This window comes from Solanum verrucosum, unplaced genomic scaffold, assembly GCF_900185275.1.
Source record: "Solanum verrucosum unplaced genomic scaffold, falcon-dt-bn FXZP01000103.1, whole genome shotgun sequence".
NCBI classification, from domain to species: Eukaryota; Viridiplantae; Streptophyta; class Magnoliopsida; order Solanales; family Solanaceae; genus Solanum; species Solanum verrucosum.
In genome coordinates, this window is record NW_026020048.1 from 8,223,696 (window position 1) to 8,245,158 (window position 21,463).

The following is a 21,463-nucleotide window of genomic DNA, read 5'->3' on the forward strand; positions in this document are numbered from 1 at the left end:
TATTCCATCTAAATTACGTAATTCCAGAGGTCAAGTTGTACATTAAATTCATAGTTATCATAATTATTAATAATATCCCTTTTTAAAAGGCAGAAATAAAATATTTGCAAAATATATACGTAGTATAGATACATACAACCTCTAAGTAACCCCGTGCGCACAAAGTGTTTATCACATTATGACGGTTACATGTTATCTCGGAGTAAAAAAGGAAAAAAATACTAAGTAATTTCAAGAAAAATAATATAGTAGTGTAAAATTCTCAAAAGAAATAGGGAGAAGGATCATAGTGATTTTTCTTATTGTCATTTATCCGTTTCATTTTAAATAAATTAATGAAATAATTGTACGTAATTAGTATTATGTGTGCTATCGAATAAAACAAAAAAAAGAATGTCAACTTAAGAGAATTTTGGAGATGAAGAGCAATAGGGGACTCATTGAAAATGAGTAGATGTTAGCACAACTGTAATGTCATTAGGTGACCCAACACTTCATCAAATAACGACTCTCCTAAAGCAATAATATATACTATTATTATATCCTCCTAATCTATATAAATTATGGAACAATTAGTGTAGTAATACTTTGATTTGGCAACTCTTGCAAATCTTAACCACTAATCATAATTAACCAATGGTTGCATGAAGGCTATTTCTTTCACATACCTATAGTTTATAAGTTTATTAGGCGCACCATATTTAATGACATATATAGCTCGCCATTAATCTTTTTTTTTTATAAATTATTTGCGATAGATAAATCAACATGTATTAATTTAAAATAATTGAACTTATATACACAAGAGAGTACTGTTTGATATAAATTAAAGAATATATTTTACTGTAAAATAATTAACTATAATTTTCATAAATTTATTTTCTGTATTTGATAAGTGAAAAATATGTTTCAGGAATATTTACATATAATTTAAGCAAACAAAAAGGTAAGGTGAACGTTTAGTGTATAAACGTGAAATATCGCTTATGAAACTTATTTTTCCAAGATAAATATAGCATAAATCTAAAACAAAACTTTAGATGTTTTTTTTAAAACAAATAAACACCTCATTGCTAGTGAGAGGACAACTTAACAACTGGTCCAGAATTAGTAATATTTAAATTATAACGAAACTAATACTCCCAATAGCATAAGATGAGAGTTCATACCTAATTAATTCATCCCATACAGAAGAAAAATGCAATATATACGTGTTCCATTATTATTTGCCAAAAATAAATTAAATAAATTATTCAATAAAAGATCTGATGTGATATTCTGCCGGTACCTAATTCAGTAATTTGATTAACAAATTTGTTACACGTGCAATGACCCACGCCAATTTCATCAATTATTCACATACACCCCCTCCAACCTATGAAATCCTTTTAATTTAAATTAAACAAGTGGACATAATGTCCAATGTGAGGTGTACAAGGACCACTTAATAATTATTTTAATTAAGAATAATTAGAGTTAATTTTATATATTCTTTATCATATATAGTATTATATTTTCTTATATTTGCTAGCTTATCCATGAATTTTACGATCTATTTATACGTTTACAAAATTGATTTATATGCGCACATAATATAGGAGCAAATTATATCCGAGGGTTAGTTAGACTAATCAATGCATACATAACATATATCTTTATATAAATTATATAACTATAAATTTACACATAAATTTTCACCTCATTTTATATATAGTAATTGTGAACTAATACAGTTTAATTGGTGCAAGATATATGTATGTAACTTTAATGACCTTGATCTACATTAATTAGGTACCTTACTCTTCTTTTGGACGGCTTGTTCATTTGTTCTCTTAATTCCTTTCTTTTTCTTTTTCAAAGAAGTAGATAAATATTTTCCTAACTTTATTCTTTTGAAAGTCATTTTTTATATTTAGTAAATTCTTAATATGTTTATTTGTTTCTTGGTGCTAAATAATACACAAATATAATTTGATAAAAAGTACTAATTGAGAAAGGATCGAAGTAGTCCATTGTTTGGAGAAGTACCAATAAAGTTAGTAAAAATCGTGTGAGATTAATGTTCAAATTTCAGTAAGAAATGTAAAAATGTAGTTGATTTTTCTTCTTTAATTGTTTAAGTTTTGGTACGCTATATTTATTCGATATATGTACTAGTGAAAGATAATAAATAGTTGATAATAATTGATATTTATAGTTAATCTGAACATCACCGTTATAAATAATAAGAGTTGATTGATTACTAACATGACCAGTGACCACTATCGCATGATTCGATAATTCATTACATAATAATTTATTTGACATTGAGGGGCTAACCTAAAGTAACTGTGATTATGGCATTATTACACTGAACGATGCATGTAATGATATTATTCGAAATATAGGGACAAATTATTAGCATGTTGAAGAACATGATGTTTAATTAATTGATCCTGCTCTCATTCCTTTCTTTGTCCTTGTCCTTTAATTTTGCCTAAGAATTCATAGATGTAACTTAGGTTTAAACGGATTGCCAGAAAGAGTTAAATTTAATAAAAAATTTAATTCACTTAGATTCTTAAAGAATATCGACAATAACTAGGATAAATCTAAGACTCTTTTCCAATCCCATCTTTGAACCCAAAGGTAACGCTAGTTAAAGAGTGGTGACACAAGTAGGCATATTTTGAGAGTTTGATTACTCAAGTGATTCAGTATTTAATTAATATTATTAGTTTTTTTTTATTCTCCACCTTTTGCTTACAAAGAACGAATTGCATAAATGATTCAACCTCAACCTATTTTAACATAGCGAATAATAGGGGGCTCGAGAATTGATGTATATTTGAATCATAGGAGCTACCAATCAATGATATGCTTATATTGATGATGTTATTATTGTTGTGATCCAAGAAGCTATGAGTGTCAAAAGTGAGCCCAACTATAGGTAACCCGTCCAGAATTTTAATGATTGAACTCAAGATATCGCTGATACATTAATCTGATGCGCGAGATACATTGATCGTTAAATAAGATACATTACATTTTATACATGATACACTAATCTAATGTACATTTTATACATGATACACTAATCTGATGCGCGAGATACACTAATCTGATACGCGAAAATGAGGCATTTTGGAGATTTGTAAAACTTATAGGGGATAATTGTTATAAGTAAACTAAAAGGTGGAATTTCTGTAATTTTTCCTAATTTGAATCGGATTCAATCTCAACTCATTCAAGCCTTAACCCATTTCAAGAAAATCCTCGATTGAGTCCAATTCAATCTCTAATTTCAACCCGTTTTAAGACTCTTTATTTGCATTTATGTAATGTTTGTTCATATATGGAATGTATGAATAGTACTATCTATTTTATATCTTTTATGATTTATCTATTCATCTATAACATCTTTTCTTAAAATTTTGTTGAGTTGAAATTCAAATTGTGATTATAAAATTTAAATAATAATATATTAAAATTATTGAAATTAAGTGAGTCAAATTGAACGGATCAAGACCCAACCCATTTTAAGCCCAAGATAAACTTGAGCAAGTCATGACGCAATTCAATTTATATTTCAACCCATTTTAACATTTTCAATTTTAACCTAACACGTCCATTTGATCCAAGAAGCAATAAGTTTGCAAATAATCATCTCTTGACAGGATGATTATTCTATACAATTTCCACAGCTATCATAGCCAAGCCAACTGAAGTGTCACCAAAAGTATGTTAAGTGGAATGACAAAAGAGAGGCAGCTCTGCTGTCAAGAAAGGTAGTTGGGGGATGAGAAGGTCACCAAACTACTACTAATACATCCCATCATTTTATCTCATTTTCCTAAAAAAATAATTTTCGCTCCGGAGTCCACATTGGAGCCAAGACTAAATTCGGATCACACATTACAAGATCCATTCGGGGATAGCGCTCCCAACAAGATTTTCTTCATACCAAAAGTTCGAACCCAAGACCTCTAGCTAAGTGTTAAACACTCTCTCCAGTGCACCACAATCCATGTCGATCTCATTTTCCTACTTAATTGTTGCATTATAATTAATATTCCAATTTCCAAATCCATATTAACCCTTAACTTACCCTTAAACTACCAAATAAATCTGTTCCTACATTTGTCATAAAACTTATCCAAAAATCCCCAATAAATAATAAGGCCCTTCCAAGCATCATTCTTGTGGTTTCCTTAACACCAAGAATCTTGCATTTATTATCTCAATTCACATTTTTCTCATTCTTGGTATAAATAATGCCAGTAATTCCATCAACTCAAAAATTAAACTGGGTCAGTCTTTTTGTAGTTCAAGGGACCATCCTTCTCTTTCTCTCTGTCTCCATTTCCAGCATATAATCAAAATCCCTTCACACTTTTCCACACTTTTTCATTACAGTATTTGATTCTTTATTCTTCAATGCTCTCTTTCTTTTTTCTATATACTGAGAGTAAGTAACTCTTTCCTTCCCTACAAGCAAAGTTGTTCACTTTTCTTGATTCTTTCATTTTATTGATTTTCTTGATTTTTGGGTTTGTGGGTTTCTGTGTTGCGTTTCGAGATCCGTTCTCTAAATGGGGTTTCTTCCAAGTAGTTTTACTAACTCTGTGGAGCCTCTTCACAGTTCATACCCTTTAAAGACTCAAGCTTTAGCCACTGATACTGATAACCATTGTGGAAATGAAGAGTTAAAAATCAAGTCTTTAATTTACAGAATGATTTGGGATTTTGGGTTGGCTTGTTTTGTTCCGACCCGTCGCCGGCGAGCTTCCGGCGAGGATAACGGTGAGAAGGATAAAGGTGTTAGCAGTTTGGAGCATAATAAGGCGTGGTTGCTTGCTGAGTCAGGAGCATGTGGTACTGAGTTGATTAATGCGGAGCCACATTCGGTTCATTCCTCTTTTAGGTTTAGTTTTTGTTCTCAGGTTGAGCTTGAGTCTATGAATGTTAATAGATGTTCTTCTGCTACTGTTTTGATGGTGAATTTGGATAATGGGTTAACTGATCCCCTGTCTAGAGAGCTAAAATGGAGGAAAATTCAATCACTTGAGAGGAGTATTTCTCCTGTGACTCATTCTTTAATTAGGTTTACCTATCCTGAGATTGCTTCTGCTACTCGTAATTTTTCTAAAGGTATTCAATTGTTTATATTCAATTACTTAACTTTTTTCACTTTCCCCTGTTTGAAAGAGAAACTCGTGTATGATGGTCTATTGGAAACAACCTCTCTACCTCCCAAGGTAGGGGCAAGGTTTGCGTATTTCTCGGACTCCACTTGTGGAATTACATTGGATATGTTGTTGTTGAAAGAGATATTCATGTGATGTTGATTTGCTTTTCTTGAATTTGTTAGGTAGAGTTTTGGGAAGAGGAGCATTGAGCTATGTTTTCAGAGGAAGAGTTGGATTTATGAGAACTACTGTTGCGATTAAGCGGTTAGATAGGGAAGACAAGGAGTCTCCAAAGGCATTTTGTAGGGAATTGATGATTGCTAGTTCTCTTCATAACCCATACATTGTTCCTCTGGTTGGTTTTTGTATTGATCCAGAGGAGGGTTTCTTTTTGGTATACAAGTATGTATCTGGTGGAAGTTTAGAGCGGTATTTACATGGTGAGAATACTTGGTTTCCTTTTGTTCTTAATAAGGTCATTTTTATTTTAGTTTACACAATTTCATTGGGACTAATTTAGATAGAATTTCATTCACAGATAAGAAGAAGAGGGGAGTGAAAGGCGGTCCAGTACTTCCATGGTCTACGCGGTACAAGGTGGCCGTAGGCATTGCTGATTCAATCAGGTACTTGCATTATGGCACTGAGAGGTGTGTTGTTCACAGGGACATCAAACCCTCCAACATTCTTCTCTCATCCAAAAAGATGCCCAAGGTAATGAAAGGAGCATTCATATTTAACAGCTCAAATTGGTTATTGTCATTATTTACGCATATCTGCTAGTGAACAGTTTGTTGTTTGATAGATTCTGTGTTTTAATCCTTTCCTTGATATATGCAGTTGTGTGACTTTGGTTTAGCTACATGGACTCCTGCACCTTCTGTACCTTTCCTTTGTAAAACAGTTAAAGGAACATTTGGGTATATTTTCTATCTTGACAACTCTTCTATAGGCATGGCTATGAATTAAAACCGTTGCTAGACCATAAAGAACATCCTTATATTTACAATCTTTGAATTACATATGCAGGTATTTAGCTCCTGAATATTTTCAGCATGGTAAAGTGTCGGATAAAACCGATGTTTATGCCTTTGGAGTTGTCCTCCTGGAGCTGCTCACTGGAAGGAAGCCAATTGAAGCAAAAAGAGGACCAGGAGAAGAGAACTTAGTGTTGTGGGTAGGTTCTTGCTATAATTTATGCCTAAGCTGTGATCATATCTCCTTTATTTGTGATAATTAAATCAGTTTTTGCGATTGGTAATTGTTAATGCAAGCGTACGTATTACTCGGCATAACCTTTGCCAAAGTTGCTGCATAATTATAAATTTCACCACTCAGAATTTTTTTGACATCACTAGTGATGTGTGAGTAAATTATTCAGGCCAGTGCATTTCCTTCCTTCCATTTGGTTTTAAATGGTCGCCTTCACCCTTGCTGATGTTTAGATCTTTATGTTCTAAATGGTCACTGCCACATAGGATCTTTGTTCCTTGTTGGTTGACTGTTTAAGGCCTCTCTGCATCAAAATTTGGCGACATTGGGACCTTTTGCTTATCCTTGTGCTCTTTTCAGGCAAAACCACTGCTGCAGCAAGGAGCTCTTGAAAAGTTTCTTGATCCAAGACTCAAATTCCCTCAAAAGAACCTACAACAAATAGCTCGGATGACTCAAGCAGCAGCTGCATGTATACACACTGAAGAGTCTCGAAGGTCCAACATGGATGAGATCATTGCCATATTGAGAGGCACAGAAGTTCGTTCCTTGACCAGAAAAAAGTCTATTTCCAGTAATAATTGTGTGATTGATCCACAATTGCAGCGGACAAAAAGTGAAATGAATAGTCACTTAGCATTGGCAATGTTAGGAGTACCTGACTTTGAAGATGATGATTTTTATTGTCGTTAATATAAAGACGATTAATTTGATTATTTTTTTTCTCCTTGTTCCTTTTCCCTCTCACTCCATTCTAAGATTCTAGGGTGACAACTGATAAGCTCTTTAACATGTATGTAGATAGAAAAGTGGTGATCTGATTGAAGAATAGGCTGTTTGTATATATTTGTCCCTGATTTTGGTGGGGAAATATGATAGTTTCTGTTTTGTGAGATAACATAAAGAAGTTTGTGAATTGTTTTCTGGCATGATCTTACTTCTTTCCTTGATATTGCAAGTTCAAAGTTCAAACTTTCTCTGGTTATCTAAATGCATCGTGTTTAGTTCTTTTTCTTCCCTTTTTTATTTTATTGGATAACCGTGGTGATCGCGCCAGTTACCTCAACCTATCTCCCCACCTGTGTAGGACATTGTTTTAGCTTACTTTATGTAAGCTAAAGATTTTTTTTGGTTTTTCAACCAGTGTCTAATATCCATTGGAGCTTGACTAAATCTGAATTTGTTCCGAGAAATTTGGGGTAACTAATAACCGTTGCCATGTTTCTCTCCGGTAACTAACTAATTAACTGTTGCCATATTTCTCAACTTTAATTTAATGTGAGCAGTTGATGACAAATACAGTAGGCCACCAAATTAATAGTAAATTCTGTTTGTTTAAAAGGTATGGGGACTTTCAAAAACTTTGTTGTTGAATACAACTCTTTTTGGATTTTAAAAATTTATAGGAAATTGACAACATATTCTCTTCGTGCCATTTTTTTTTCTATCTTTTTGGCCAAAATTTTTGGCCAGAATGATATTTTATCTATGTTATTTTACCTTTTTAAATATTTTTACCTTTTTAACTTTAATACTTTTAACTAAAAAATGAAAAAACATTAGTTTATTTTAAAATAAAAAAAATATTATAGTTTTTTTATTTTCTGGCCATTTAGCACTTTTCTTTTTTATCCTATTGGTGGTACGTTTAAGTTTTAACCTCTTTCTTTATTAACAAAGCTGAAGTTAATCAATCTGTTTCAGGTTAGGTATTTAAGAAAAGATAGGTTCAGAAATTAGTACACCAATAAACAAAAAATTGGTTACCTTGACATTATTTGAGATTGCTGATTATGATATAATGACAGCTAAAGCTCTCTCACATAGGACCCCAAATAATGAACTTATCTATTCATAATGCAAGGCAGACAAACTTGTAGTTCAATGTTGTTGAACCTAGTTGCCTAAATTTATAAATTTTATTTAAACCAAACAACTTAGAACCAACCAAATAATTTATAAACCAAAAAAAGAGATATTATACCTACAATCCACCTCAACAATAATGTAAGGAATAAGACGTTGCAGTTTAATTAAGTTTTTAATTTTTTTTGCAACGAAGAAAAGTAAAAAGAAGGAAAAACCAAGACACATTTGAAAGTGATACATATCAAAATTAGATGTTAGAGTCAGTGATTTCAGAATGAGTATGATTTTATTATATGTATACATTTTAAACATATTTTGCATACGTATACATAGTTCGAGCTGAAAGCAATGGATTCAGTTGAACCTACAAAACCCACCCTAAATCCGTTTCTAATGGTAAAGTTTGTGCATCAAGAAAGCTAGAATACTTTAGCAACATCCTTGATCAAACCTCTATTGGCTCGAGCAAATTCTTCGAATTCTTCAAAAGAAATGAAGCCATCCCCATCAGTGTCAAGTTCAGCCATCATATACTGGACTTCTTCAGAGGTTACAGAGCCTAGCATCTTCAAGGTCTCTCCAAGTTCTGCTGAAGAAATTTGCCCATCACCATTTAAATCAAAACGCTTGAAGACTAATTCGCGATCGGCTACGTCTTGTGGATCTTCAGCCATTCTTTGATTTCTTCTTTGCCTTTTTTTTGTTTTTTTTTTTTTATGGTTATAATGTAGGCAAAGTTGGTCTGAGTTTTTGTTTTTGGCAACTTAATTAGATCCGCAAAATGAGTTAGAATTTGGTTTATAAAGAGGTATTCTTATTAGTTTGTTTGGCCATCCTTAGCCTTAGGACACGGGCTTTGTGGAAAAAACTTCTTGAGGTTTCATGGTCTGGACAAAATTTTGCAACAACCAATCTGTTTACACTTTGTGGAAGAAAATAAATGTTGACTCCCAAAACAGACATTGACAACATTTTGACACCTTTCAAAATTGTGTGCAGTTGGGAAAAGGAAAAAATATGAAACTTATCCCTACATATTAGAGACAATTTTATGGGATACGTATTTTATTTGTATTTATAATTTCGGTATGTTCAAAAATGGAAAAACAATTTGGCATTGAGGTAGCCAAATTGATTCTTTTTTCATATTCAAATTGCCAATGCTAATCAAACGCTGTTGACAGACATAAACACTTCAAATTGAGAATGAGTGAATGTAACTGAATCAAACCAATGCATTAGCCACAACAATTGAACATTGATCTTGAATAAATACATGTGCTTAATAATGTGGGTTATGAACTACCACATATTTATCGGAAATTATTCTCGATTATTGGCTAATGTGGTTATACACGTGCTTAATATTTTTTTGCCCTAAAAGAATTATGCAAGAGTACACATGGAAATCTTTTTGCAAGTGCATTTAAATGACAACTGATTAATAGGCCGGATGGATATTATGCAACTGACTTGAGCAAGGCGTTCAACACTACTTCTTTTGTTGGCAAAGCTGGAATTGCTCCTCTCTCCATCACAGTCAATGCACCACAAGCATTAGCAAAACTAAGGGCATCTCGAAGCTTGCCCTCATCCTAAAGAATTCAGATTCAGAATTAGCATTAAAGAGATCTATGCTTTGAGTTGAAGTATAAAAGAAAGTTCAACACCAAATGGAAAGACAGGTTGAAGTTTGAGTGTACGGGAAAATGAATCTCGGGCTTAACTCAACCCCAAAAGCTAGCTCATGAGGGGAGGATTGCCCAAGTTCATTTAAGTATACCTCACATCTCATTAATCACCAATATGAGACTTTTCATTCTTACATTGAGAATTCAAATTAATTAGTTCAGCACTTTCAGTTTTTGTTTCAGAGGTAGCTACAGCAAGAGAACAAGGATGCGACAGTCTTAGTAGTGGTCTTAGCTTCATCAAAGAAGATGGTTGTTAAAATTGTGATTTTTCAGCTGCCTTATATCACTGGATTGCATATGTGAGTTTAATTATCTAGGGTATTAACTATAAGAGGTTTCAATGACACAGTAAAATATCGACACTACAAGTAAATCATATAGGTCCTTTAATGTACTTATACTGAAGATACACACCTAGTGCACAAACAATAAAAACAGTATCAATTTTTTTTTGCTCATTAGATAACATGACATGAGAAACCATATACACAATGAGAAATGTAAAGTAGTAGCCAACAGAATGCAGGATAATGGAACATTAAAACTACAGAACATAATTCGATTTAATACAAAAGGCATTAAGGCAATACCTGAAGCAGCGAGACATCAGATGCTAGCTGTGACAATATTCCGGCTACAAAAGCATCTCCAGCACCGGTGGTGTCCACGGCGTCCGCCTTTATACCCTTGACTCGTCCACTGAAATCCTATTTTTCATGATTGAAGCAACGTCAGAGAACTTTTTTCTCTTTACCTTTCATATATAGTGGTATCTGGCAGGGTATGCACACACCAGCTTGGTGACTGATCTTAGAAGTTTGAACTAAAGATGCATTAAATTCTAATATTCCTAAACTTATTCCAATAAGCCGACGAATCTGAACCAGCTTGAAGGAGACCGATAAAACTCAGACAACCTCTAATGAGCTTTTCAAGAAAATAGAAGAAACAGTAGTCATTCTGTTTCCTGATCATGATTCACAAAAGGAAACAGAATAAGGAATCTTCTGAAATAAACTTCAGAGTGCAAGGGATTATTATCAGTAATATTTTGACAGGTATAATAGCTATATTGATTCCAGATTAATAAAGCTTGCCAATCAACTCTAACATAGATAATCATATACTTGTTCAGCTAGGGATTGACTGGTTAAAAAGGCACAGCATCCATGCGTGCAAATCTCGATAACCCAATAGCAGATTGTATATTTAATAAATGTTGTAATAGTTTAAAAAGTTATGAAACAACCAGATGAATTTTACATCTGAAGATATAAGGAACAAATACAGAGATTTCTCAACTTCATGATAAAGAATTACAACATCATTTGCTTAAGCACATCAATTTGTGTAGAGTGGGATGCAGTAGCAATTACAATTTGACTAGAAGAACAAACAGGCATGCAGCAGAGTTGAATAATATTTATAACGCTGAGTTTTACCACATCTTAGAAGCTCACCTTGGTGTAATATCGGCAACCTTCTGGACCTTCTGTGACGAGGAGTAACTTGAGGTTTGGATGGTACAACTTACGAACAACATTATCATCATAAGGATCTTCTCCTTGTGTCAAAAACGAAATCTCTTCTTCACTTATCTGTTGATAACAAGCAGCTGAAACATCATAGGTAACATTTCATATGAAAGTTCAGACTTTACAGACCGACTCTCTTGCAAGATAGACTATATTTCCATTAACAAGTAGTAAGATTTTACATTGGACACTTGCAACAAAGTACCTTAATTATATCAGCAGTATCCCATATGCTAAGGATTCCTTCTCTAGCACTTTCTGCAGATGGCCACAATGGAAGCCTCAAATTGGGATCATAGGATAAGATCACACCAGCATCCTTCGCAGCTTTTGCAGCTGCAATATGGGCTGATTTGCATGGCTCTGTAATCAGACTTATGGAACCATAATGAAAAACTTTTGCCTGTCATAAGGGATAGGAATCATTGGGTATCACTATCTAAATATAATTTACTCGTAAGAGTCCACACCAAAAATAGCAGAAGAAATGTAAAGTATCATGATCAAACTGTTGCATTAAGGAAAACAACATTGTATAGAATTATTGTTAAAGTTTGGCGGACTACTAGAATAACATGCTTTCCAGAAAGCATATGAAATGCTCATACATTCTCAAATAAGATGGTCTTCAAAAATCTGAAGATTTGGATTGGAAGGTACTCTTAGAACCAAATCATGAACTGCATAAGGTTTTTAATATATTCAGTAGTCATATAAATAAGATAACTTACTCTTAGCAGAAGTAACAAAGAGGATGAATACAGGTCTTATGACTGGAGGTATCTCATGTAAGAACCATAGCCAATTTCAGTTTCATATTATGATCCTATATTTTGCTCTTCTCGTCCATCTTTATTCTTTTGCTATAATGAAACTATGAAATACTTATATCTCGAGGATAAAAGAACCTCATGTACCTTCCTGATCAACTCTAAATCAAGTTCATCCTCTTGAAGCAACATATCAGCACTCGGGTTACGATAGAACATAAATTCACGTTCTCCATCCTTTCTCAGTGTTACAAATGCTAAAGCAGTACGAGCACCTGGATCAAAGCGCATACCATCACTGTTGACGTTGTTCTCCTTCAAAATCTCAGCAAGCATGTAACCAAATTCGTCTTCACCAACCTGATTGGATTACAAGTTATAAGTACATACCATAAAATGCTTAAATATTTGAAAAGTCCTATCTTTTTGTAATTTATATCATCTTCACATATTCGTTTTGATGATCCATCTTCACGTATTCTTTTTGACAGGTTATTTTCATTCACATATGTTTTCTAATTAATTTTCACAACCCAGCAAAGGAATATTTGAACGAGCCAACTTTGTGCGGAATATGATTCTTCAACAGTCAATCAAATTATCAAAAACCTCCAGGGAAGAACAAAGATGACCCTGCTGCATATTAAGATGAGTCTCCTAATTTGAATGCAGTAGTTTGGAGTAGTGAGTCTCAAATGAGAGCAAAACTGTTCTTCATTAATGATATAGACTAAGATATATGATATCAGTATAGTAATTAGTATGCCAAAAAAATCGGTATTTGACAAGCGCATAACATTAGATGCTAGATCACCATGGTACAATTAATGATCTGGAGCAATTAATGTTTCCACAGCAAGTGTCAGATTTCTATTCAGATATAACAAAATTTCAACCATGCATTAAAGACTGATAGTTCCAACTAAGTGAATCATCTTGCAGCTTCTAAAGTTATTTCAGTAACCAGACACTGCCATATGTTTTGAATAGAGGGAACTAAACAACAACAACGAGTTGCCTCCTCCTACAGCCTGGAACTGGTCCTAATAGTCAAGGATAAGTAGCCCAACTTGAAGATCATACATGTACTTGACTGAAAAACTAACTGTCTAAACACTTGTTGAACTTGAATAAACTTATCTACTGTTATAGAGTCATTCAAACCTACGTTTAGCACATCGAGTTCATAAAGAAGGTAAAAAAAGTAGTTTGCAATATTATACCTTGCCAATGAAAGCTGATGAACCACCAAGACGGGAAATACCAACAGCAACATTAGCTGGTGCACCACCAGGAGCCTTTTTAAATGCAGGGGCTTCAGCCAATGAAAGCCCACTTATAGTCGGAACAAAATCAATGAGCATTTCTCCAAAGCACACAACAAGAGAAGATTCATCCTTCTCCAGTGGCCCATTGTCACTTGGCAATGCTCTTCCTTAAGTAAATATAGTTGAAGAAGAAAGTATAAATACAAAAACTTATGCAAACTAACTAAATTTTCTACAAACACATATAAATGATAAATCCAGTCTGAAAGTAGACTAAATTTAAAAGATGAACACCTTGAATTTTACATCGAGGAAAGCTGGGCGGACACTGGGAAGCTGCTTTGACAGTGCATCTTCTAGGAGCAGGAAAAACTGAGAGCAACGAGCTACTGGAAGCTTTACTTGAAGTAGAAACTCCAGTGAAGGAGAAAGCAGTAGCATGAAGAGCCATTTATGAGGTTTTTAAATAGAAGAACTGATCTGAGAAACTCGTATTTCAAAATTGAGACCTAATACAGTTACATCAGGCGTTAAATTTCAGCAACTAGAAGGGAAAGTAGGAGGTGAATCGTTGTAAAACTAGTGATTTTCAGGCAATAACCCTAATTTTGGGAAGAATTGAAGCAATTCTTCTGTTGGGGGAAAATAGTAGCAGCGGAGAAAGCAATGAATGGAAATTGGCTAAAATACAAGCTGGCCAAGTGTGTTTTGTTGGATGACCCAAAGACTAGCCGACGACGACCTCTAGTTATCTCTATCACTTGTCAGACAAAAATCATGATTTACCCACTAGCTTATTATTTAGAGATATATATGGATTTATTTCATGCCAATCATGATTTGGTTCAAACTAATAACGACGGAACATAAATTTATTTGGGTACATAAAATCAACTAATCTAACATTAGACGTTATTTTATGTATATAAATATGTTAAGAGCTTCTCTAAATTAGTTTAGCTCAATAAATGATATTATTAGACTATTAATGTTTCAATGAGACGAACAAATAAGATGACAGAGTAATAATGTAAGGTTTGATTTATTGTTTTTATCATGTCTAAAATAACTTGAAAATACGCATGAATAAGAAGAAGTTATATTTCGATTTTGATGGTCATAAATAATATTCGATCATTAATAGCAATATTGAGTGAATTTCGAAAAATTTCCAACCACATGAAACATATTAACATGAATAAAATCTTATATTATATTGATTAGTTTAAAAATATAAAGAAGATAAGAGCCACCCTGCCCATCCTTTGCCCCATTGCCACATCTAATTACATATTTAGTGGGTGAAATTTTGTTTCAATAGAAGATTTAAGGCTTGACATTTGAAATTTTATATTTCTTACAATAACTCATCAACATCAATTTCTCTTTGTGAATGTGATAATAGTTTGAAATTTCTTTAATTTATCAAGCTCATTATAAAATCAACTGCCCAATGGCACAAGATCGATGCCAAAAACAAGTACACATTCTCCACCACATTTTTTATGTACTATGTCCAACTTGGTGTTATGAAAATGTATGCAATGAATCAGATGAGAAATATAGAAGTGATGAATTATTTGATGGAGCATAAGCAACACAAATAAAGTTATGAATTTAGTTGATACCCATTTATGGGACATCTGGACCAATGACTACAACAGGTTAAGCACCGCCAAAAGTAGATGCCAACTACCGGACATGATAGAATTTCAAATACTAATCAATTATATTTACACTTAAGCAAATCGAATACTTCCTTAGCTTCATTCATAATTTTGAAGGAATCCACCGCTGACAAAATTTTCAGTCAAATTATTCAGTGGTGCATTCAACTGGAATAAACGAATAATATAATATCTGTTGGTTACATCAAATCAAAATAATATTATTTAATTTTATATGGCCACTTAATGTACATATTCACTCCACTAAATTATTTAACACGATTTGGTGTAAACATACTAATCCTATCCTAATGAGGTAAGCCTATTAGTTAGCATTAGAGTCGTCAATATGAGCTTAATTATGGGGTCGGTCCAATCCAATTCGTTATTAGGATAGAATTGAGATAGGATTTTTTAAGCTCATTTAAAATTAGACTTATAAGTTCAAAACATATATGCCTTTGGCCCTTGATGCTTGATCAAGGTCGGGTTGGGGTCCATGGGCCAAAACTAAAGGTAACTAACAAATTTTTTACTAGTGTATGAGCTAATTACTTAGAGGCACGCTATATTGTATATTATGAATCTTACCAAATTTTGGTGCGTTCAGATACATGGATTCAAAATTAGGTGTAACTTGTTGTAGACACACTCTATCCAAATGGATTCGCATGTATCTATGATACATAGACAAATCTCACGCCCTCGCCTACCTCCCATCTCACTCGCCACTCTTATGTCACTCGAGTATATGGGATTTATCACACACCAGATACTTGTATCTCACGTATCTGGTATCCTAGATACATGTTAATCAACTAGATTTTTGCTAGTGTTATTGAAAAAACACTATTATTTGTCATATTTGATTTGAAAATTCTCTCATTTTCTTGATGTTATAAAATTTTAAGTTTGAAAAAAAATTGGGGGCTAGCCTGCCCCAGCCCGCAACCCTTCTAGTGTTGAGTTGGGTTGGGTTGAGTACTTCTAGACCCTTCCAAAAGAAGGGTTAGCCCGCCCTAGACCATCAAATTCTTTGGCCCGCAAGGTTTGGACCGGGTGGGCTGTGCTGACCCTTTTTGACAACTCTAGTTAGCATGTTAAGCCTAAATAATTCATGCTATTGAAAAATAATTTTGACAATTGTTTGTTAGATTTCATATTGATTATGATATAAATTTGGATAATTCTAACCTTATTGGTTAATTTCTTAGATTGAGTGAGATTCAAGATTTTTTTTATTATATCTTTAGAGATAGATTCATCTCAATTCTTATTCTTGATTAATACGTTCTTGGGTGTCGTATTGTTCTTGTCCACATTTCATATTTCAGTCATCGGTATTGAGAGCTTAGAATCGAGATATTGATTTTCTTATGTGATTTTAGTCAATTCTTACCTAATGACCTATTGTTTGGATTTTATTTGGCCGAAAGTTCATTTCCTCTTCACAAATAATTTACATTACATAAATAATAAATGAAATTGTACTAAGTGTGGATTAGCATCTCAAAGATCTTTTTTTATGGGAATAAAAGGAGTAGTGTGGAAATGCAAACACAATACGTACGTGGTACTTTTTAGCATCACATATATTATATGGAATAGAGTTACCTACATCTAATGGAAAGTAATAGGTACCTACTTCACTGATTCAAGAACCCTTGCTATATATACGAAGTAGTTAGGCTTGAGTAGGAGAAAAAAATCCTCTTAATTTAGTCTTCACTTTAAAACAAAACGAAAAACTTATAAAATGTCATGCCATGTCATTTTGTAATACATCCCATTAATTCCATAATTATAATAAGTATAGTTAACAGAAAAAGGAAGTTAAATACCGGACTGGAACAAGAAACTGAATTATAGAATAAAAACGCGTTTTGATGGTATCAATTATTCGACGGAAGATTTTATAAATTCAACTTGACTTTGATGTAATCAGAACAGTTATGTGATATTATTATTAATCCAGGTTGACTTGCATTATATAATCGGAAAAACTGAAACTGAATACCGAATTTGCTAACGTTAAGTGAAAGATAAGAATCCTTCGTTGTCAAGATCGTCATCATGTGCCCCTTAATTAATAAGATGACACTGGGTGAGTTTTGTGTTATGTTCGATTGGACAGAAGTTTTGGAAAATATTTTTTGAGATACAAGTTTTTTGAAAATGAATTCTCTCATAAAAATATAGAATACGAGTTTTACATATGGCATTACATGTTGATTCACCCCACACCTCTACAACCATCATCATCTCCCATACTTATTTGTATATATTATACACAAATGCTTTTAGAATGATATTTTTTCCTCACATAACGAACACAAAAAAAGAGTAAAAACCCAACCTTTTCCTTGAAAAATATTTTTTAGAAAAATAAGAGGATTTCTTAGTTATTTTCAAAAATATTATTCTAAAAAAATTTGTATTTTATATTAGACAAATACTATAGGGGTGGGGAGGATGAGGTAGGGGTATGACATGGTGAAGATAAGGGCTATAAGGTGGTATGAGTGAAATCGTAAAAATGAGATATGTTGAAAATTGAGGAAACAATCAATGCAAAATGTCACTAACAAAGCTTTTTTATTTTCCAAAATATACACGCCCAAAGTCCGACTGATACCTGTCCTCTTTCAAGCATTTACTATTAGATGCTTTCCTAACTGCCTAAATCTTTAATCATTCGTGACAATTACCTTCATTTTATTTTTATTTTTGAAAATTCAATCTTGGATATTGTGATTCTCATATTTCAGTAACTACTTAATCATATTTTTAAGTGTTTTAATATCATTTACATAGATTTTACCTCATCTTATATTTTAATTTTATAATGGTTATATCTGGATCAATTTATGCTACTTTCTCACCTTATGCTTATTAGCCATTGATCTAAATATACTCCCTTTTTCTATTTAACTACGTATTTTTTTTTTTTAAAATTCAGTGGCTCGATTAATTCAGACACTATCCCAACATAACTTATCAAATAAAATATCTTTAATTAGAGATAATAAAATCATACTCAAGATATCACAAAACTAGATGGTAAATATATATGAATTCATAACTTACACTTTTTCTTTGCTTTAAGACTTCTATTTAATTAAAAAAAAAAGACCCTTAACTCTCTCTCGCTAAACAAATGGGGATGCTATCCAGTGTTTGTCCATTTTTCTACACCCTAATCGTGTCAATTGCTTATTCGCTAAACGAGAGAAATTTTATTAATAGTAGACTTTTACAATTGTATATTACACATGCGTAAGACAGCCTTAAAAAAAAACGTAAAACAGCCTCAAGACAATGGCACGATTGATTTATATATATTCTCGTCTGTGACTGACTTTTTAAAGCTTTGGAGTTTATTTATTTTTTACATAGTTAATAAAGGAAGAAATAACTTATTTTGATAACTACTTGTATAAAGGTTAATTAAATTGGAGGGTGTAATAGCAATTCATGAATCTCCTATTTAACATCTAATTTACGTTTTTCCTTTCAACTTTTGAATACTAATTAGTCTATTTATTTTGACAGGATATGGCATTACTAAAATAGATTGATTACAAAAGATTCATATAGTTAATTTTAAGTTTCTAATTAAGTATAGTTTTGAGCCATATATACATCACATCCTTAATCATTTTGACAACTCGCTCATGCTTTTGCACAAATTGCTTACAATCTTGTTATGTCAAATCAGCATATAAGATACTAGAAATCACTAAAAAAAATAATTAAAAGAAAAAACACAAAAATTATCAAAGAAGGCTCTATATTAGCCGAAACTTATTGTTTGCTAGATGGTCTCCCATTTATAATAAGCCATCTAGGGGCTAGTATGTATGTATTAATTACTTACATAATTTTAAAAAAAATATTTATAGATAAATCTTCTTTAGAATTCTCTACAAGTTTGTAGGGTTTCAACTTTCAAGTACTTTTCTAGAAATTTCATAAGAATCTAGAAATTTTCATATATATCTAGAGATTTCATAAGTATAGTCTCCTTTTCATGTAAGCATTCTACATGGCTAAAAACTTTTCGACATGATATAAGCAATAAATAAATAGAAATTTTAATTGTTATTTACCAGATATTGCTTTGAGTAGGTTCGTTTTAAAACAAAACTTATATGCATTAAATATTTGTTCTGATCCAATTTATGAACATTTAAAATTAAGATATTGAAATTGAATTAAAGAAAGATACTCCATTATTTTTACCATAATTTGAAAGTCCACATTTATTATTGTGGACTTCACGCGAAATCACGCGTAACAGACAATTATATCCCACTGAAACCGCGTGATCCTGCCATATAAATACCCAGCAACCAACCCCCAACTGAAAAAAATCCCTTGCCCTCCCCTTCCGTTTCCTCATCTTTTCCCTTCCATACTGTCTCCGCAAATGGACAAAACTCCCAGCGACTCCAAACAGCCGATAGTTTCATCTGCGGAGATGGACGAAGTCGAGAAGGTGTTCCGGAAGTTCGACGCCAATGGAGACGGAAAAATCTCTCTATCGGAGCTTGGCGCGATTCTGAATGCACTTGGCAGTAAGACATCGCCGGATGAGGTAAGGCGAATAATGTTGGAAGTTGATACTGATGGTGATGGTTTCATTGACTTGAAAGAGTTTGCTGCTTTTTACTGTCCGGGAGGAGCGGACAGTGATAACAAAGAGCTTCGGGAGGCTTTCGACTTGTACGATAAGGACAAAAACGGCAAAATCACGGCGGCTGAATTGCATTCTGTTATGAAGAGCCTCGGAGAGAAGTGCTCGCTCAAGGATTGCCGTCGTATGATCAGCAAGGTGGATGTCGACGGCGATGGATGTGTTAACTTTGAGGAGTTTAAGAAGATGATGAGTAGGACCTGACTTTTCAGATTATTAACTTATGGAATCAACGGTAGGTTTTAATTGGAACCGATTTCGGAACTCTGTATATACTCTGTTTCTCCTGTTTGACAGATTTCTGCCATAGTTTTTGCTGTCAATCCACTCTAACTGTAGTTAGGTATGAAGAAATTCCGAATCAGCAAAAAACTTTACTATTACTCCTATATTATTTGGGTTATCAGTACAATATCGAATTTGATTACGATAATTCCAAAAAGGTAAGAATAATATTTTGCAAAAATGAAATTTCATACTTCCTATTGTGTTTTGTGACATTTACTATTGAGTAACGCGCAATCCATCTCTGTTACTGCCATTTCATCTACTATTTTTATTTGCTTTTTTGATACTTTGGAGTGCTGTTGAAGAAATTTGTGGCGTATGAATTTTCAAAGTTGCTGATAGTGCCAAGACCACACGGAATTGTAATCGTGTTAATTGGGCAACGCGCTTGTAGCTTTCTTGTTGCTAGTGGTAAATATGTACTCCGCCTATGTCAGTTTTTATTTATTTATTTCCTCCGAAACACCGTTTTTCATTTATTAAAGGCGTTTGACATTTAATACTAGAGAAAATGACATAAATAGTCCCTTAACTATAGAAGTAAGTCTAAAATGGTCTCTTAACTATACACTTAATGGATTTAGTCCTTTAACTATTTAAAAACCTATCAGTCTTGGTCGCTTAACAATACACTTATTGATTTTAGTCCTTTAACTATACACTTACCGATTTTAGTCCTTTAAGTATTCAAAAACTTATCAAATTTGATCAGTTTTTATTTATTTTTTTCCTCCGAAACGCCGTTTTTCATTCATTAAAGGCGTTTGGCATTTAATACTACTTCCACCTGTTTTTACACTTTTCTGTCATTTTCTTAATCCGTTTCGACGAAAAAATTAGGTACCTCTTTTTTATTGTTCTTTTATTATTTTTGTATATTTAGTTTATGTGTGAAAATGTTCTCTTTTGATTAGAATCCGGTTCAATTAAGTTGCGCCACATAAATTGAAGCATAAAAAGTATCTGGTGGTTTTCTTTTTCTCTAATGTCCTTTTCCGTTTTAGGGTCAAACTGCATTGAGTGGTGAAATTGTTACCTATGAATCCAAATAAGCAGGGAAGATGGGTATCGGATGCTAGTTTTTGAGAACCCATTATTGAGAAATCCTTTAGATATATAAAACCTTTTGATTGGAAAACCATTAACAAGCCGCATAAAGTTGGAAGTTCAACATTAATGAGTTTCTCAGCTGCTTGACCTCTGATGTAATCTTTGGGATAGTATTGACACGGAAGGTAGCGGCGATAAGCGGAACTTGTCTTTCTCTAAAGAATATCATGAATTAGTATAAGTCGA

The 21,463-nt window shown here is 33.0% G+C and overlaps 4 protein-coding genes across 4 annotated transcripts; 2 read left to right on the forward strand and 2 right to left on the reverse strand.

Annotated features, from left to right (window-relative positions):
* The first annotated feature begins 4,188 nt into the window (after positions 1-4,188).
* LOC125822496 (probable serine/threonine-protein kinase PBL7) lies at positions 4,189-7,331 on the forward strand. Its single transcript, XM_049501897.1, has 6 exons — positions 4,189-5,130; positions 5,351-5,608; positions 5,707-5,882; positions 6,009-6,088; positions 6,198-6,345; positions 6,741-7,331. The coding sequence occupies exons 1-6, from the start codon at positions 4,572-4,574 to the stop codon at positions 7,071-7,073; spliced, it is 1,554 nt and encodes a 517-aa protein (XP_049357854.1). The 5' UTR covers positions 4,189-4,571; the 3' UTR covers positions 7,074-7,331.
* Positions 7,332-8,516: 1,185 nt separating this feature from the next.
* LOC125822906 (polcalcin Nic t 1) lies at positions 8,517-8,962 on the reverse strand. Its single transcript, XM_049502369.1, has one exon. The coding sequence runs from the start codon at positions 8,921-8,923 to the stop codon at positions 8,669-8,671; it is 255 nt and encodes an 84-aa protein (XP_049358326.1). The 5' UTR covers positions 8,924-8,962; the 3' UTR covers positions 8,517-8,668.
* A 506-nt stretch (positions 8,963-9,468) lies between these two features.
* LOC125822904 (probable fructokinase-6, chloroplastic) lies at positions 9,469-14,318 on the reverse strand. Its single transcript, XM_049502367.1, has 7 exons — positions 13,811-14,318; positions 13,472-13,683; positions 12,396-12,608; positions 11,684-11,881; positions 11,404-11,541; positions 10,534-10,650; positions 9,469-9,844 (listed from the first exon to the last, which is right to left on the reverse strand). Exons 1-7 carry the CDS (start codon positions 13,965-13,967, stop codon positions 9,710-9,712), a joined length of 1,170 nt encoding a protein of 389 aa, XP_049358324.1. The 5' UTR covers positions 13,968-14,318; the 3' UTR covers positions 9,469-9,709.
* A 5,229-nt stretch (positions 14,319-19,547) lies between these two features.
* On the forward strand, positions 19,548-20,360 carry LOC125822905 (probable calcium-binding protein CML18). The gene has a single exon (XM_049502368.1). The coding sequence runs from the start codon at positions 19,613-19,615 to the stop codon at positions 20,081-20,083; it is 471 nt and encodes a 156-aa protein (XP_049358325.1). The 5' UTR covers positions 19,548-19,612; the 3' UTR covers positions 20,084-20,360.
* The last annotated feature ends 1,103 nt before the right edge of the window (positions 20,361-21,463 follow it).

Excerpts from the sequence above, each read along its gene's own strand:
- LOC125822496 (XM_049501897.1), top strand. The coding sequence starts at position 4,572 with ATGGGGTTTCTTCCAAGTAGTTTTACTAACTCTGTGGAGCCTCTTCAC. Across the intron at positions 5,609-5,706 it reads TTTAGAGCGGTATTTACATG|ATAAGAAGAAGAGGGGAGTG; the intron begins GTGAGAATACTT and ends TTTCATTCACAG. Across the intron at positions 5,883-6,008 it reads CATCCAAAAAGATGCCCAAG|TTGTGTGACTTTGGTTTAGC; the intron begins GTAATGAAAGGA and ends TGATATATGCAG.
- LOC125822906 (XM_049502369.1), bottom strand. The coding sequence starts at position 8,923 with ATGGCTGAAGATCCACAAGACGTAGCCGATCGCGAATTAGTCTTCAAG.
- LOC125822904 (XM_049502367.1), bottom strand. The coding sequence starts at position 13,967 with ATGGCTCTTCATGCTACTGCTTTCTCCTTCACTGGAGTTTCTACTTCA. Across the intron at positions 12,609-13,471 it reads CATCAGCTTTCATTGGCAAG|GTTGGTGAAGACGAATTTGG; the intron begins GTATAATATTGC and ends TAATCCAATCAG. Across the intron at positions 11,542-11,683 it reads ATACTGCTGATATAATTAAG|ATAAGTGAAGAAGAGATTTC; the intron begins GTACTTTGTTGC and ends TGTTATCAACAG.
- LOC125822905 (XM_049502368.1), top strand. The coding sequence starts at position 19,613 with ATGGACAAAACTCCCAGCGACTCCAAACAGCCGATAGTTTCATCTGCG.